At 35.7% G+C, this 19,797-nt stretch overlaps 1 protein-coding gene across 6 annotated transcripts in view; it reads left to right on the top strand.

Moving 5' to 3' along the window:
* The window catches only part of LOC127971106 (CRACD-like protein), a 42,521-nt gene that overhangs the window by 4,301 nt on the left and 18,423 nt on the right, over nt 1–19,797 (top strand). Inside the window, exons 1-3 of one of the 6 annotated variants that reach the window (XM_052573905.1) lie at nt 2,221–2,461; nt 8,443–8,499; nt 17,192–17,271. In XM_052573905.1, coding sequence (XP_052429865.1) covers nt 8,450–8,499; nt 17,192–17,271 — 130 coding nt within the window. In that variant the 5' untranslated portion in view covers nt 2,221–2,461; nt 8,443–8,449. Of the gene's footprint in view, nt 1–2,220; nt 2,462–8,442; nt 8,500–8,563; nt 8,610–8,774; nt 9,089–10,087; nt 10,220–13,639; nt 13,779–17,191; nt 17,272–19,797 lie in introns of those variants that run through there. The other 5 variants (XM_052573906.1, XM_052573907.1, XM_052573910.1 and 2 more) reach the window with 5 other exon arrangements.

Below are 19,797 nucleotides of genomic sequence, written 5' to 3'. Positions count from 1 at the left end.
TATGCTGCTGATTGCTCCTGTAGTCTGCACTGAAGACATATAGCGCCCTCTCGCGGCAGTAGACGGAAATTTTTTCTCTTAGTTCTTGGTTTTAAATAAATGCGACTTAGTCCAGTGCGACTTAAATGTGTTTTTTTCCTCGTCATGACGTACTTATACTCAGGTAGGACTTATAGTCCGAAAAATACGGTATATGTTACAAGCTTCTGATTTACTCTTTTGACATGCGCACACCGCATGAATATACAGAGTTTCCCGCTGTCGCCGCATACTGTTTTAAAAAGCACACGTGATAGTTACCTACTTCGGGTTCTATTTAGGTGACGACTAGCGCATTAACTGTTGTGCAGTACTGCTTACTTTATAAAACAGTAAAAGTGACCCTTCCTGCACCCAAAACCGGTCTGTTGACGAGAGTCTTAAACAAGGACTGTTGGGATGTTGTCCTGCTAGGGCTGGGCGATATATCTAACGATATGATCATGCGCACCTGGTCAGTAAATCCGGTTCCGTGATTACCGATAAATCGCCATCACCTGCTTTTAAATGGAGAGGCATTTAATAGACAGAGCTTTAGATCACTGACATGCTACGCAATATCACTTTCATTATCCAAGATGAAACGTCTTCGAAAATGAACGCGATATTGCGTTTATTATTGTATTAGCAAAATAGCAATATTGTGAAATATTATTTAAAATATCCGTTTTCTATTTGAATATATATTGAAATTAAATTTAATCCTGGGATTTTCAGCATCATTACTCCGGTCTACAGTGTAACATTATCCTTCAGAAATCTTTCTATGCTGATTTTTTGCTCGAGAAACATGGATTATTACTATTAATGTTGAAAACAGTGCTGCTAAATACTTTTTGGAAACTGATACATTTTTAAGAATTCTTTGATAAATAGAAAGTTCAAAAGAACAGCATTAATTAGAAATATGTTTTAACAATGGAAAAGACTTTACTGTCAAACATGTTAATTTTAATCTGTAAAGAAAAGAAACTGTAGTGTATTAGTCAAAGTTTATATCTTAATGTAACAATCAAAACAGGACACATCAGCTTTCTAAAAGTATTCAGCCCCCAAAACATGAAGAAAGAAGGAAGTCAAGGACATTTGAAGGAGAATGTTTTGCTGATCATTTAAGGAACCATATACAATGACTGCATGAATGCATCTGCTGATAATGCTCAGTCTAATGGCCCTCTTAAGAAAGTGAAATACATATGGGTTTCTTCAGCGGCAGAGCAAAAAGTTCTCAGGAAATGCCAACCTGGCTTTTTTCAAAAAGAAAACTGACTGACATTCCACCCAGCTTTGAGAAAGAGGACTGTAAGATGTACGCCTGCAGTGCAACTCCATAGAGACTCTGTTCACCATATGTGTGAGGAAAAAATAAAGGGGTTTGACAGCTATCAGTGAGTGTGAACTTGACATCTATGTCTGCCGTTTAATATGAAACATGATTCTCCCCAACCAGAAGAAAATACTTTTTCGAAATCCAGTGTTTGCTATTGTTTGTATTTAAGAAAAAGCACCGGCTGGCGCAAAGCTTTGTTTACACTTTCGCCGGATACTCCTACACGATTTGCCTGAGGGGTAAGGAAAATATTCAAAACTGGCAGGAAGGCGAAACATTTGTATGTAGTGGAGTCTTATGGTTTGAGTTTGTGTGCACGACACATTTTCTAAAGAAAATATGATGAATGTCCTGTCACTTAGAGTAAAATATCATTTGCAGCCTAGAACCATGAATCTGGCTCTTCAACAGTCACCCTTCTTCTAAAGTAAGGATTTTTCTTTGCATGCATGAATCAGCAACACTTTGGTCAATACTCACCTAAAAATAAAGGTTCTAAAAGGGAACTTTCACAGTGGCAACATTCTAATTCATTCATAAACGTTCTTCACTGAACTAATGCCAATTATTTTTAAGAGTGTAAGAAAGAAGGTAACTAAATATTGGGTTAAAAATTGCTAATGATTTATTCAAACTGTGTTGGCCGTGTGACTGGCTTTCTAACCCCCTTTAAGAGGCCAGAAAGACACAAAGGTGGTATCTCCTCAGGGAGCTGCGCCATCTAATTATCAAATGACACCTAGCCTGTCAATGGGCCAATGGGGTGAGACAATAGCAGCTGATTCTCTGGATTAGGTGACGGGGGTTGGAGAAGAACGGGAGGGGGGAATCCAAAGAGGAAGAGACCGAGAGCATGCTCAGTCCTGAGAGACAGGCTACTGGAGCACACTTGTACCTTCCCTGTGAAAGATACACAATCTCATGAGCTTCTGCTCTTTTTCAAACACCCCGTGTGAAGATGTTGGTGATTTGATAAAACGGATGCGAAGATTCACTCTTGGACCTTGTACGAAGGATGCACTAATGAAACTCTGCTTTTCGGGTGAACTTTGACACCATGGCTGGATTTTACAGCTGCTTTGGGGACAAAAAGTAAGCTGGAGCCTTTTGTTCATGTGAAAACTTAGTTTAGAATGACTTCTAGTAGTGATAAAACACTTACCATTTGTCTTGTGATTGAGATTGCATTTTAGTGGCATGGTTGAATATAAGAAACTGTGATTTATTATTAGTGGAGCACTGATTAAAATGACCAGTTTGGTATGCACTCTCATAAAGGAAATGTTTGAAAGCTGTCACTGGGGTAGTGCTTTTTCAAAAGTTACAAATATGAACCTTTAAGGTGTTAAAATGCAACTTTAGGGGTAAGTAAGGTACAAATGTGAACCTTTTTAAAGGGTACCATCCCAGTGATAGCTTACATTTTTTTCTCAGAGTGTGAGTAGCTACATACTTCACTTGAAGTTTTTTTGTTCTGTACTGTTTCTTTTGTGAGTGCACTATAATAGCTTCTTAGATGAACTCTTTCAATTAGAGTCTCTTTAAAAGCTCTTCTATGTAATGGTCTCATGACATGTCCAACAAGACTCTACTTATCACCACCGGTTGGTATTCCAAGACCGCTGAGAGAACATGTTGTTTTTCATTGGGCTTCGTCCAGATTCTTTGCAAGTTTAGAAAAAAAGACTGTTTTGTTTATCATTTCTTTTCACAGAATTTGCCATTTGTTATTTTTTTGTTCTCCTAGTCCAGCCCCCCAGAGACGAAATGAATGTACAATAAGAGAGCTTGGACTATTATTCAAACATAATGTTCCTTATTCATGTAAAATTGTACTTTTCAAAGAGACTAAAAATGTGCTAAAAGTTTAAACTGTAACCAGCTTCATCCTTACATACCCCCATTTTTCACACCATTTATGGTCCTTGCGCTCCTGTGAGAGTGCTGCTTTGTTTGTATCTACACAGTGTATCTATCTGGCAAGAAACCTGAGCCATCCCATGACAAAAAGTGTCCAAATGTTAATGTTCTGACCCCTATTGGTTTTGTCCTCTGAACTTGTTGATGTTGAGCTCAAACATTTCCTAGTTTCTCATCATCTTGTGCAGTTGATGAGGTTGTCTCAAGTCATTGAGAGACTTTTCTATTAAAGTGTGAGCTAGTTAAATGTACGTATTGTGGAGAGTGGGGTTAGAAGAGTCAGTGCATCAACTTTATTTGAAACGGTTTTCTAATCCTGAAAAATAATTCAGTTTTTTAGCTTCCCCTCTTATTTTAAGTAAAAGGTGGCATGTGTTACCCCACTCAATTTTAATCTGTAAAAATCGTTTCTTCTGGGGTTTACTTATGGAATCTGTAATAATGAATCAGATGGCCAGAATGCTCTGCTCCTTCTCTGCTGGTTCAGCCACGGCTAAAAGAGTTTTGTACTTTGTGGTTAAAGTTCTGAAAAACCACAAAAGTACACATGGTTTTGTAGTATGTCTGGATTTATGCTGCCCCTGTTAACTACTTAGATTTTTTTTTTTAAATCCATCAATCAGTACCAACAGCAAAGGCTTCCAAACACATGTGGTGATATTGCCTTAAATATCTGCCGGAATGGAAAGTAAAAAAATAAAAAATATTTGGTAACACTTTAGAATAAGGTTCCATTAGTTAATGTTAGTTAATGTATTAATTAACATGAACTAAGCAAGAACAATCCTTCTACAGCATTTATAAGTCTTAGTTCATGTTAATTTCAACATTTACTAATGCATTATTTAAATCTAAAGTTGTGCTTGTTAACATTAGTTAATGCACTGTGAATTACCATGAACTAACAATGAATAACTGTATTATCATTAACTAACATTAACGAAGATGAATAAATACAGTAATAAATGTATTATTCATTGTTTGTTCATGTTAATTAACACATTAACTAACATTAACTAATGGAACCTTATTCTAAAGTGTTACCAAATATTTTAATAGAAAATTCAGGGCTGGATAAATGTTCTGTATCTGTCATTTTAGGGTTCATTTAAATAGACAGATTTGCAGTTTTATTCACAAAAAGCTCCACATTTTGTGTAAGATGTCACTAGGTGCGTCACTAGAAAGCCTAATGGAAACGCGTAAATTTATCCAAAACTTCCAAATATCGCAAAAAAAAAAACATTTGCGCTCGCATGAGGTGGTTTTTCAGGCAATGCGAAAAAGGAATAATTTGCAAAACTGCAATGGAAAAGTTTTTTTTCCACATTTACAGGTTACATGGCGTATGTAAAAAGTCATATGATCACTGGGGCTTTCCCAACCATTAATGCTTTGACAATTTACACTGCACACATCTGCTCTGATGCTGATTGCGGCCACTCTAGTCAGTGCTTGTGTTTATTCCAGCCGCAGCACGCATGTTTCTGAAGAGGCTCTCTGTGCTGCTTCTGTTAAGATACACGCATAATTTTATAAATATAGCCAAAATCCCATCAAAATCTGTTGCCATGACTTATCGCGAGAGACAAATGATTACATCTTAGTCGCATAACATTGGTTAAGGGAAACAGCGTCATTTTGCAATACTTTTTTTATCTACATTTATTACGTTTTATAAAGTTTTGAACAAATCTGTAATGGAAACACGCTTACTTTCATTCTTAAAGGGATAGCTCACCAAAAGTTGAAAATTATATCATTAATTACTCCTTTGTTAATCTTCTGAACACAAATCAAGCTATTTTTGATAAAATCCGAGAGTTCTCTGATGCAACTGAAAAGTTCCCAGACCTAAACATATTCCACCATTATCAAGAGTACCATGACACGTGTTCTACGTCAGCAGCACCACACGCATGCATTGTTAACATGCAGATGTACTCTCAATAATGGCGGAAAACGTGATTTGGAAGAGAAGAATTGGTGAATAAAGTTGTTATTTTAGTTTTTTCTTTGCACACAAAAGTATTCTTGCAGATTCGTAAAATTGCGGAAATTACGGTTAAATCACTGATGTCACATGGAATGTTTTAGCGATATCCTTACTACGTTTCTTGGATTGGGAACATTTCAGTTACAGTGCTGTCTGTGCAGGCTCAGAAAGCTCTCGGATTACATCAAACACTTTTTGTGTTTGTGTTCCGAAGTTGAATAAAGGTCTCACGGGTTTGGAACAACATGAGGATGAGTAATTAATGACAGCATTTTCATTTTTGGGTGAACTATCCCTTTAAAGCCTAAGTAACCTCAGCATTGTATACTATGTATGTACAACTTCCTATTTTGCATGTGCAAGGTTAATTCCTATTCATGAGGAACTGTATATAAATTAGGCTTAAAACCACAAATTTTGCTAGATGTTAGAATCTAACCTAAACAACATGCTCATTGATGATTAGTACTGTTATGGTTTGCTGGCTGTTTAAAAGCTAAATTGCATGGTATAACTTATGAACTTTCATAAAGTCACAGAAGATTGCTTTTTATTTTGCTACCATCTCATAACAAAACCAGCAAGTAATAGAATAAGACCTCATTTGTTAATGAGCCACATTATGTCCAATAAATGTTTCAGGATGTTATTTCTCTTCAGATATAATTTAATATAGTGAGTGAGTGACTTAGGGAATGAGATTTATATTTAGGGAATGAGATGGAGATGGTCACTCACCACTTTAGCTAATGTTGTCAACTGATTGAGTCTATTGGTGACTGCAGCTGGTTTAATAAACTCATTATATCATAGTTTACACCAGGTCCCTTAAAACGTCCAATGATTGAATATACTACCTTTCAAAAGTCTGTTTGATTTAGTTTAAAGAAATGAATATTTTTATTCAGACCGGATGCATTCAATTTCTTGAGCAGCAAATCACATTAGAGTGATTTCTGAAGGATCATGTGACACTGAAGACTGGCGTAAATTACTTTTTAAAATATATTAAAAAAGAAAACAGTTAGTTTAACTTGTAAAACTATTTCAAAATATTACTGTATTTATAACTAAATAAATGCAGCCTTGATGAGCAGAAGAGACCTCCTGACCCCAAAGAGTAGAAGAGTAGAAAGGACAACGTAATTAGACACTTGTTTGCAAGCTGCACTGTTTCACAGAGGACCACAGGGCCTGTGACATAATGAACAGATTTACTGCCTGATTCACATTCTTGTCAGATGTGTCACCCACTTCAACTAATGTCTGGAGAAAGCAGCGCTGTCCTTTCAGCCTCAGAGGAGAACATCATTTTGACATTTTCTGAGGTACTCGACAGATGGTGTGACTTTAGGGAGTCCATCACTACAGTCAAGTCGTTGATGTGTGGTTCACCATCGAGGCCTGTGGAGAAGCTTAGTTCTAAAGCTGCATTGCATAAGATGACTCTGATTGTCAGGATGTTGCATGATGAGGGTTGACACTTTAATAACTAATCATCAATTTGGTTGTAACATTCATTTAATCTTTCCACAGCTGCACCAATAGATGCTTCATTTACGTTGAGCCATCAGCTCTATATACTCTTTTACTCGACATGTACATAGATTATTTTTTTCAATATATATATATATATATACAGTACAAAAGTTTGGACACACCTTCTCATTCAAAGAGTTTTCTTTATTTTCATGACTATGAAAATTGTAGAGTCACACTGAAGGCATCAAGGGCTATTTGACCAAGAAGGAGAGTGATGGGGTGCTGCGCCAGATGACCTGGCCTCCACAGTCACCGGACCTGAACCCAATCCAGATGGTTTAGGGGTGAGCTGGACTGCAGACAGAAGGTAAAAGGGTCAACAAGTGCTAAGCATCTCTCAGGGAACTCCTTCAAGACTGTTGCAAGACCATTTCAGGTGACTACCTCTTGAAGCTCATCAAGAGAAAGCCAAGAGTGTGCAAAGCAGTAATCAAAGCAAAAGGTGGCTACTTTGAAGAACCTACAATATGACATATTTTCAGTTGTTTCACACTTTTTTGTTATGTATATAATTCCATATATAATTCCACATGTGTTAATTCATAGTTTTGATGCCTTCAGTGTGACTCTACAATTTTCATAGTCATGAAAATAAAGAAAACTCTTTGAATGAGAAGGTGAGTCCAAACTTTTGGTCTGTACTGTATATGTATATGTGTGTATATATATATATATGTGTATATATATATATATATGTATATATATATATATATATATATATATATATATATATATATATATATATATATATATATATATATATATATATATATATATATATATATATAGATTAGCATAAATAATTACATTTTAATCATAGTTTAATAGAACAATGTAATAGCAAATGCTATGCACACAAAATTAGGGCTATATCATTTATGGTAAATGGTTATTGGATTTTAATATAGTATTTTTATTGTTATCAGGTTGATCTTATATATTTAATTGTGGATTTTCTGTGTTACCTTTGTTGTCGTCCAATTTAAAAAATATTTTTTAGAACCATAATTATTTCCCTTTAATACACTTTCCTAAAACTTAACACTAATATTTACACTTTCCTAAATACACTGTAATATTTAGCAAGTCTCAAAATGAGTATTTTTCATATTGTACATTAAAATCTTGTGATGCATAAATTCACTACTGATTTTTTATTTTTTTTATTTTTTTTATTATATTCAAAATAGTGTGGAAATGGGTCATTATAGGGTTTTTAGATTTATAGACTTTATAAACGTAACTTTATAAACTAATCATTATTGCCTAATATTTATGTATCCATCAAAAAATTGTTTGTTGTATTTCGCTAAAAAACTATATATGTGGATATGTAATAATGTGTGATTATTCGTCACCCTTGCCTGTTGATATAAATCACACTGTGCATTCAAAGTATTTTGTTTAACTAAATCAAGCTTTGCATTTGCGTATGTGTATAAATGTTTTACAGTCTCCCGTATGATAATTCCCTACATTTTTTTTTTCTAAAAACAAAATTGTTGATGCTTACACAGCTAGCATGCTTGCTAATATCTTCTGCTTCAATGCTTCACTAACTCTTGCTCTTTCTCTCTCTTTCTCTTATTCCTCCCTTCCTCTCCATGTCCAAAAGTTAAGACATGAAACGTCGGACGTCATCACAGAACTCTGGCGTTGGAGGCAGTCCAAGGTCAGTCCATTAGTCCCTGTAGAGCTCTGAACGACCTCTGTGCTATCATAGTCACGCACTGGGTAATGATGAGAAGATGTTTTTAGTCAGAAGAGGCTCTTGGGAAAGAGGTCAGTTTGGTTTGCTTGATCCGCTGTTAAGCAAGAGCTTACATAAAATGTAAATTCTGTCATAATTTACTCATCTTCATTTCTTTCCAAACAAGTGTGACTTTCTTTGCTTTGCATCCAGGGTGCGTTTGCTTTTCTGGTGGTCCATGATGTTGAGCTCCACAAATGGTAAAACTATACTGCAAGTTTTCAGAAGTAAAGCTAGTGTAATATAAGGAGCAACTTGAAATTAAAGTCATTATATGCTATAGATCTACTTTCAAACCAAGCAATTTTCAGTTTTTTAATGCAAGAATCTGACCATATTGAACCTTTTGTGAAATCTGCTTATGGAAATTATCATCATCGCTCTTGCATGATTTTCCTAGTCTTGTAGATTCCTATTGAAATGACTGCATTTGCGTGGGAAAATTCACCAAACAACAGTAAATCTGCTTCCACCTTACAATATGAGCATCCTTACAGTATTTAAAGCTGAAGTAAGTAGTTTCTATCACTAACACCAAACAAAAAAGCAAAATGATTTGCTGTGTCTAAAAATGGAATGCTTCCCTACTATATGTAGTATGCAAAGTAGGGATGTAATGATTCACTGAACTCACGGTGCGATATGATTCTTGATACTGATTTCATGGCACGATTTTCTATTTAAAAATATTCTTAACTAAATGAGATTTAAGAAAAATTGTAAATTAAATAGTGTCCTTTTATTTTGCTTGCACAACATTTTGAAACAAACCCCAAATCAAATAGATAATTATTACAAATGAAAAAAAATCTCTGCATATAAACAAACTAAGACATTGCCTGTGCTCTTTCCTTTTAAAATTAGAGGCCACCGCTATGGCTGCACGATAAATCGCATCGGTAAATCTCCATCACCTGCACGCTTTCACATGGAGCAGCATTTACTACACAGAGCCGTTGTTAACTGGCAAGGTGTGCAAAACATGATGTGCATTAAATATTGCATGCGATTTATCGTGCAGCCCTAGCCACCACTGTATTATCATCACAATCTTAACAGATGCTGCATACATATTATTTTAATTGATTATAATTTCAAAATGTGAAGCAAAAACAGAATGGCCTGACTTTCTTGCGTTCTTGTTTTTCCTTGGTTACAGCTATAAACAAAGTAGCATATGCATTATACACAGGCAAGATAATACCATCAAAACTTTTCTGAACACATTGTTCACCCTTAAGAGATACATTTATATACATTTAAATACAAGTAAAAAATTATAATTGATTAATACATGTTTATATGTATTCTATCTGCTCCATATATAATTCTAGATAACTTCTGAATAACTATCTGAATTGTAAAAAAAATTAAATCCACATAAGCTTGTTTTTCATCAACCAGTCAAAATTTACAGCAGGGCATGCAAATTCACTCTGTTTTTGACCAGACAGAAACTGCACACAGACTGAATGTAAATAGAAATCTCTGTAAATCCACTTTCTGACAGCAGGTGGCGCTTATGGAAAAGCTGAATTAGAGCTCTGCACAGGCCTCAAAACTAGGCCCTAGCCTGAGATGCCCAGGTCCTAGCCCAGCTCATGTCCAACAGCTTATCAGAATTACCAGCCAGCAGCATACAGTAAGCCTATGTTTGATCAATGAAGTCTTCTAATCATCGTGACTTGCCTAAAATAAAATCTATAGAGATAAATCAGTTTGTGCGGAGATGCTCTGCAGGACATGGAGGCGCCAGCGCAATCATTTTTTACAGTGGATACGCTGTAATTCAGTAATCAAACGTAACTGCAAAGGGTCTACTTTTATTTGTGTGTACTCACAATATCAACAAAATGTGCTTTTATAAAATAAAGAAAACAAACATGATGCTCCGTCTCGTCTTTAACAGGAGTTCAAAAATGAACCGAAACTCAATTATTCATATATAGAATAATTTAAATTACTACTAAACAAAATAAAACAATCAAAAACTAAAAGTCTTTCATTAAAATCATAATACATAAAGATGGACTTCTCTCTAAAGGTGCGTCTAATGAGGAGATGACGAGTCAGGCTCAGCAAATGTATCCTTGCGATACAGAATCAGAAAACACTATTTTATTAGTAAATAATTGAAATATCTTTTTACAAATTTATCCTGTTACAATTTTGGTAATTACTTTGCGGCAAGCTTAAGCCTATTGTGTGCATTTGAACGCAGAACTGTTCAGTTGCGCTGACGACACGCTCTCTGCTGCGGGACACTATACACCGTCGAGCTGCTCTTGACAGTAGTGGTAGCACGGTCTTGTGTTCTTTCCAACAGTGCAGCAATTATTATTTTTTCATCACTAATTAATAGATGTCTAAAATATAAAAATAAGGAGAAGCCTAGAACAGGCCAATGGCCCATCCTACGTCTGAACTATGACGTGAAAATTGGCCTGAAGTCCGGCCAGAGGTTTGGGCCCTTTCTGCCCGGGCTGAAATGCAGGCCTGTTTTCCGTAACCTTCGTGGACAAAGCAGTACTGCAAATAAAACACTTCCTTTAGGTATTACATGGAGCAAAGATGAAAACAAAATGCCATCAAATTGTTACTGAAGACAAACCTTCAGAGGTACATTCATATATGAATTAATATATTCATATGTATAATTCCCTCAGCACTCTTTTAAAAGCTCCCAACTTTTCTCCCTGATTTCACTCAGAACAAAACTACTCTTTGTGCTCTGCGCCCATGAGACTGTTACTGAAAACTTTGCGATTTGTGCTGGACAGTATTTATTTATCATGATAATACGGTTTTAATGATAATTAAAATATGAAATGGTAATACTAACCATTGTGAATTTTGAATTCAAACTGGTAATTGTTACATCCCTAGAAGCGATGCAACTGATCCTGGTAGATCTCGTAATAGAAACAAAATGGCAGACATAGTACATTTAATTCATTTTACATTCAACTTCATTCATACTAAATGGATCACTTTTTTTAAAGGGGTCATATGACGTTGCTAAAAATAACTTTATTTTGTGTATTTGGTTTAATACAATGTGTTTATGACGTGTTTTTAAAACACATTATTTTACTCTTCTTTATTGTTTCATCTCTATGTCCCACCTTTCTGAAACGCAATGATTTTCACAAAGCTCATAGTTTGGAAAAACGAGGTGTACGCTAATTGGCCAGATATCCAGTGCGTTGGGATTGGCCGAATGCCTCAAGCGTGTGATGGAAATGTTACGCCCCTAACCATACTGTGATATCATGTGACCCAGCTTGATGAGCCAAAACCATTAAAACCTGTTACAAATGAGCCATTTGTTGCATCCACTTAGGACATTTCTATGCATTGTGTATTGCGCTGCATAAACATAAAACCATGTCTGCATTTGTGAACAGAGAAATAACAGTCAACAAGCTATAACAGTTACTCTGAAGTGTTCAAATCTCATGTTTGAATCATCAGTGGCAAAGTCTTTTAATATGCAAACATACTTACAGACTGTGAATGAAAAGTGGCAGACTGTCCTTGCAAAGTTGAAATCGCCCCACTTTATAGAAACAGACATCTGCATTTTACACCACTCTCACAGGAAATGGTCTTCATCCTCCGCCATACAACCTAACCTAATTTCTAGTTGTGTCCTCTTTAGGAAGGCCAAACAAAGTAGCTTCGATTTCACAAGGAAACATACAGCATCTCCACCAGATGGTGCCGGCTGCGACAGCGAGAATAAATGTTCTAAAAATGCATTCTTTCTTTGCACTAACATTTGGGCGGCATTATGTAAATCTTCCCACATTGTACGTAGAGATGTGGGGGCATGTTATAACGAGCCGTTTTTGAGGGGAGTGGTTGACTCTTAACTTTTATAAAGAATATCTCTTTGGATTTGAGACTTTAGTCTTTGCAACTTTACAGAACTTCTTTATGCACCTAGAGCTTGTAACCCTCCAAAGAGAAAGGAAAAAATGTAAATCACATCACATAACCCCTTTAATGGCCATGAAGTAAGTTCGAATTCAAACAGTTTTTAAAGCAGATTTTAGTCAGACAAACAGATAAACTCAATTCACTCAACAAACTCAAGCTATTGGTTGAGACGGTGTTGCTGCTGGTTGAGATGCTCAAACAAAGCAATGTTTTCATAGCAAATGTGTTTACACTTTTCAAGGGAATCGGTCTACAGAGGATTGCTTACAGTTGACTCTGCTCTGGAATGGAGAAAGTGTTTACAAATCAAAGAATTAGACGTTTCCCCTTTAGTAGATGGACTTGCCTTTTCATTTAGTTGTACGTAAAATATCAAAAGTGTGGCTAAACTCTCTTGATAATGTAGTATGTTTTCTTCTTCAGAGAATAAAATAATCTTTTATTGTACTATTCTTTGCAGACCCTTTGTAAATATCAATTTACATACAGTATAGTAATAATTCATTACCAAAGAACCATGGTGCTGCCACAGTAATTTATTGTAAGGGAAGTTGTTTTCTTTGTGACCTAAAAGTGTCTGTGAAGGAGATGTGTGGACACAAGACCAGCTGTGTGGTCCTTCGTCTAGTGTTTGACACAGGCCACGCAACGCTGACCTGAAAGGGTCAAAGACTTTCTGGAATTAATACAAAAGAAATAAATTAAAACTCTCTCAAACAAAGTTACAGTCCTTTGTGACAAAAAATAAGTGAAGGAACTGCCTGAAACAATCATCTAAACATCCAAATGGATCAAAAGAGAAGGAGATATTGCACAACTGATCATAATGGTATCACATGGCTTTCATAATCTCACCCTTAGGCAATAACTGGACAAAATGACCCCATGTATGAGTGCATGCATTTATTATTCCTTTGATTAGTGCTTTATGGTGTGTGTTTATGCTTTAGTCATGACTGTTTTTTGTATCTGTGGTTTTTCTTGTCTCGTTCTTTCATATGCCAACATAAGCTATCTGTGAATAACTCGTCTGTGAATCTGAAAAGCAGACTTTATATGCACTTCCCCTGAGATAGACAGAGGAAATGAATGAGTGCTATCTGATGACATGGAGTACGGGTCATCGATGTGCTCTGATGTCACACCAGCCCCTCTAACCACTGGAACAAATCTGCACAACATATTTAGCAGCAGTGTGGAAGAAACTGCAAGTCTGGTGTCTGTAAGCAGTGGAGGACAGATAGTGCTTGCAGGGAATGGTAAGACAGAGTGTTTCTCATTAGCTGACTGTTGTTATCTGGTCTCGTGTGATGTTCAGCACGCAGTTCAGCTCAAACAAGAATGGTCTCAGTCTGTTGAATGGGCTTCTTGTATAAACTGCAAGGAAAGAAATGTGAGGAGTGCTTGCCTCTGCAGAACCAGGTGTTGCTATGCAGATTGCTGAGGTGTTTTGACTAGTTTAAGTATGTCGCTCTGTGGTTTCTAGGGTGCTTTGGATGGTTTCTGGGAAGCTTTCCTTATTGGCACAAGTTGAACAAGCCCATCAGTCATAAGTCCCTAAATACAGGACCATTCAAAGTTTGATGTTGCTAAGCTCAGGAAGGCTTCATTTATGTGATCAAAATACAGCAAAATAAATAAATAAAACCATGAAATATAATTGGCATTTCAAATAACAATCTTATATTTTAATATATTTTAAATAGTAATTTATTCCTGTGATGCAAAGCTGAATTTTCAGCATCATTACTCCAGTCTTGAGTGTCACATTCAGAAATAATTTAAATATATGTCATAAAAGCTTTGATGCTAAAAAATCTTTTTTGTAACATTATAAAATAATTTGCTGTCACTTTTTATCATTTTAATGTGTTCTTTCCATATAAAACTATTGCTTTCTTTAAAAACACGCAATCTTTTGAGCAATAGTGTATGTCTCATGTTTTTACTTCGCTGTGTATGTTTTTATAATCCACTAGTCCATCTTATAATCATTTTGGCTATGGGTTTGGTCGCTAAATAGAGGAAGATTGACTAATAAAATATTGATTGTGCTTGAATTGTGAAATAGCCTGTTTTCGTATTGCTGTTGAATGTGAATATGAATGATATTTGGCTTAGCTGCTCTGTGTTAAGCTTTTGTTGAGAAATGTTTGGCAGACATGCCAGATAGAAATCACTGATGACTTGAGTTTGACTCATTTTTCTCTTTCTGGATGTACTTCAGTACATTGTTCTCTGTGAATAGTTTATCAAAACAGGAAGAAGGAGTATTATTTTTGATTGTCTCTTCTAAATAAACAAAAGAATCAGTACATTATTACTTTTAAAATAATGGTCGAAACATGCAAAAAAGATTATTGGTCACACACTTTATTTTAAAGTCCTATTCTCAAGATTAACTAACCTCAATAAACTTCTAATTCTTGCTTGTTACTAGTTAGTAAGGGAGTTGTTAAGTTTAGCTAAGGGGTAGTGTTAAAAAATCTAAAATAGGGTCATAGAATAAGGAATTAATATGACAATATGCTAGTAATATTCATGTTAACAACTAGTTAATAGTGAAAATTGGACCCTAAAGTGTTATACAAAGCTGATAGTCTCAAAATGTTTATTTGAATTAGCTGATAGCTCAGTCTTGTAACGCATTTCAGGCTGTCCCAATGTCTTTGTTTGGCAAAACTGTGAAGCATAACAGGGAATATGAATCAGAATTATATTTAGCTGTGACGGACACATGGCCTGTTGCTTACATTTAAAAGCTAAACACATTTCAAGGTCTGATATGAAGAGGATCACATCCCAAAACAGAGGCACGGATACCTGGCACAAACACTGTGGAGTTTTGAGTAGAAAATATTTGGCATTTTGCTCTGTTGTTATATTGTTGAAAGAATGTAGCAGAAACCTGCCTGAGCCTGGTTAATGTTGTTATCACAGGAAGTGAATGGTGAGATGTGTGGAGAACAGGAAGTGGTACAAATGAGGGTGGGAGCGATTACAAGAATGCCAGATGTGTTGGATACACGAGTGTATGGATGAATAGATGAATGTGCAATAACTTGTGACATGCATTATTAAAAACAAATCCCCTCTATGGAGAAAATTAAACGCCAGGCTTTGAAAATTACTTTACATATGCAATGGAATAGTTGCTTGCCATCAATGGTCAGATCTTGCCCTTTTTAAACTGGAATAATCCTTGTCAAAGTTGTGCATGTCAAACTAGAGTGCAAATTGCCTTCTCATCCTGTTTGGCCGTTCCTCCGGCCTGGAGCTGCAGTTGTCTGTCATAGATACCGTTTGAGAGTTTCCTCCTCGAGAGCTGGAGTCGTTCCAGAGAAGAGTCTGATCCAGGTTTAGGCTGCAGTCACTCATCAGGACAAACACCGAGGCCTCAACTGGTCTGGAGTCTGTTTTGGGCTGCTAGTATCAGCAAGTCTGCTTCTTCAGATAGGGTGGATCCGCTGGAGTGACTCGGCTCCAGTGCTGTACTCTAACATATGAGTCAGCATTGGCTTATCGCCAACACCTCCTGTGAGGCCTTGGGTGTTACAAACCCTCTGACAGGGGTGTGGGCACACTCTCGTGAAAGACAATATTGACAAACATACTGTAGAGGACAGATCAGTTCAGTCTTTTTATTTGAATTATTTAATTTATTTGATGTTTTGTAATAACAGCTGAGAACATGCTCCCCCCCCACCCCAAACTCGTGCCCCCTCAAAAAAATAAAGGGTGCATGACACCCCTGATATCAGTGGATCTGAAAAGTCTGGAAGTGCCTGAATAATTATAAAAATTCTAAACTGAATGCCAAAAAAAAAAGGTGTACAACATTAAATTAACATCATACGTTTATGTTTTTTTTTATTACAACAGAAATATCAGCGGTGCATATACAAATACAAACAAAGAAAAGCTGAATAAATCAAAAGAGAAAATAAAGTAGATTAATAACTGTAAAGTAAAGGTTACAGTTAGAATTAAAAGTGCTGTCGATAGAAGTCATGTTATATTATAGGTTTTATATAATATAGCCAACTCAAGAACCCTAATAAAGTGAGAAATGACCCCTGTTTTGCTGAACCTAAGGTACTTCAAAGAAAAGTGACAAATGCTTTTATTAAAAAGCAAGTGTTCGCCCAAATGCTGTCATCATTACTCACTCTCATGTCTTTCCACTCCCATAGAAGACATTTTACCAAGTAAAATAATAAAACCAAATTTCTATATGATATATCGAGACATTGAGTTTAATTTTAAAACATTTTATTGCAGCTCAACAAATTTAACAATTAAATTAAAAATTACTTATGCCTGACTTTTGTTGGTAGAAAAAAAGTCTAATTTGTAGGCTACAAAGCTTTGCTCAGTTTCGAACCACACAGCTTTCTAGATTCCTATTATAATTACTGGAGTCTGTTCGTGAAGTTTCACCGAGCAATGGTAAACTGCACCTTTACACAAAAGAAAGAAGGCCAAATTGCTTTGGAACAGCATGACAATGAAAAAATAAATAAATAAATAGCTAGAAATAATTGCTAATTAGTCATTCAAAGATGTCCCTAAGTTTTAAAAAATTATGTACAATATTTTATTTATTTTTTTTTTTTTTCTCCAGAGTACCTATTCAGGACTGGTTTATCTGACGAACTCTTTTTCTCAACAGTGATTGTGACATCATGGCCTCAGGATCTCCAGACGTCACAGTCACTACTGAACCACCAGAAGCAGCAGAAGAGTGTTCAGGTAACGTTCAAGTCCCATTCTGTGTTTTAGCATCCATGCGAACAACCAGAACATCCATCTCACTCCGTCATACATATTTTCCTCACATAGAGATCAGACGTGAAGTATTAGGACACTCTGAACTCAATGAAGAGACACATGATGCTAGGTCTCACTGACAGGAAGTCATGTAGCACACAGACAAAGCCAACATTTGTTTCTCCCATACGAGCTTGTCTTCCGCTGTCCCACATTTAACCTTTCTCTCCAGTTCAGTGTGGGAAGAAGGAAGCCCAGACTGCTGGAGTCAGATCCTGCAGTGCAGACGGCGGGCCAGCGTGGTGATGTGGATTAGCCATTTCCTCACTATATAGGGTGCTCACAGAAGCCCGGTAATCTCCTCTATCGTATTGTGGGGCCAATAAGTTCAAGAGTTAGTCAGTGGCTAGGGTGTGTTTGGGAGCTGTTAATCTTGTACAGATTTATCACAGGATGATGATAATTGATCCATGACTGGGGTTATATTCATTAAATTCATGGCCATTTTTTTTTTTTTTTTTTATAGATGTAAGGATTTTGAATCTGTCTGCAAAACAATCGGATTCATTCAGTTATATATATTCAATAACCCTTCCTGTAGCCTACCTTAGAATAATTTTTTTTATTGCTGATTCAAAAATATAGACTAGATTTTCAACCCTCTACATTGCGAGTAAATCACTTGCATATGAGACAAAATCTTCACTCTGGGCAAAAAAATTATGTCTTATATTAGCCAATGGCTAATAAATAAAATATGAATAAAATATTTACTTGCCAGTGTGTGAATTGGAGGCTAGGTATTAGCACAGATATATTTTCACTCGCCGAACACTCTGACTGAGCGCTACAGAGTTTTTCTGTCTATTAGGCGATTTGTGTTTATTTCAGTTTATGGATGTGCGGCGCACCTGTATTTTGCGTAAAGGGTAATTTCTAGTATACAGCGCAAGACTCGCCATCACTTCTGTGAGAGCAGAGAGAGCGAGAGAGTCTTACATATGTATGCAGAATTGACGTGCTACACGTAAATATTATTCTTTGTTGTATTTTCCTGTCAAAATAATGGAGTTACTTTGGTTTTTACGTTTTTAAGAACTGCTGGGTTTTCTGGTAGTGGGCGGGGCTAAAGACGCAAACAACAATGGAATGCACTCTACCTGATTAATATTCTTGAATCCAGCAGCTTGTTAATCCTTAGTGTGTTTTATACTACTACTATTATTATTATTATTATTATCATCTTATCAGTATTATTGTTAGTTTTTTCCCTTTTTTTATTTAAATTTTTTACAGAAACACTGAATGACCAAGTCCTAAATTCAGTTCAAATGTCTATGCATTCATACATCTTACCAAGTTTTGATTCTTATTACTAAAGTTATATAATTAAATAATACTTGATTATCATAAAATCATATTATAATGCTTGACTGACTGATGTTAGGAGTGTACTTTCAGAAATTTGTAAAAACTGTGCCATTTTACAAATATATGCAGTATTATACAGTATGTGTATATGTATACACACACACACACACATACAAACATATCGCATTGAGTATTTTTATAATTGCTGATTGGAAAATATAGACTAGCTTTTAGTACTGACTCAAATATTCTGAATTAGTTAATCAAAATAGCTCATTTAGATTCACTGACTAATTAATTTGGTAACCCTTCTTGTAGGCTACATTATTGCAGATCTTATATTACATTCTGAATGTTTTTAATTGTTCATCTACAGTAACATGCTAATAGCTGGAACATTGATTCTTACAAGTGAGTTAAGTCATCTGAATCATTTAACAAAAAGCTCATTCAGATTCATTCTCTGATTCGTGTAGTAACTTTTCCAATAGATTTCACGATTATACCTTGAATTGTGGTCGTCAGTATTTTTTTCACATTGATAAACTTTTGAGTCATAGCCTCAAGTGTAAGTATGTTCAGATGGTTCATAATATATCTTCACTAAGTTCATCCAACCAATAATATCCTCCTTTAAAGCTTGCATTGTAAGGCTCTTTGCTCATGCTGCAGTTAGTGGACGAAGGTAGAAAAAGCAATCATGTCCCTCTGCTACAAGGTAGAGGCCTGAATGGAAAATATGAGTCATAGTAGTGAACGGGACTGTATTGTTCACTTAAAAGATTCATTTCAAATAACTGAGTTGAAAAGATGCAGTGAAGAGCCTGGGAAAAAGACATGATTATAATATATTAGGTTAATTTAGAATTTTGATACTAGTTTAAATATTAGTAAATTATTTTGACAATGATAAAGTTAATTTATTGGAATTTTTGCTGTGCATAAACATATTGTTCATCCCTGAAATAAAACCTTGGCATAAACAATGCAAGCCTTTTCTCTAGGCCACTTAGTGTTTAATGTGGCTGCATTTAAACATACTGGGGCTCTGTTCTTAGAAGGCAATATTTAGCATCCCTTACTGTGTAATCACATAACCAAGCATTGATTGGTTTATAAGAGACAGTGGGATCTCTC

The sequence above is a fragment of the Carassius gibelio genome, chromosome B14 (genome assembly GCF_023724105.1).
Source record: "Carassius gibelio isolate Cgi1373 ecotype wild population from Czech Republic chromosome B14, carGib1.2-hapl.c, whole genome shotgun sequence".
Taxonomy (NCBI): Eukaryota; Metazoa; Chordata; class Actinopteri; order Cypriniformes; family Cyprinidae; genus Carassius; species Carassius gibelio.
Note: the sequence above shows the minus strand (reverse complement) of the source record. Positions and strands in the feature narration are given on the sequence as shown.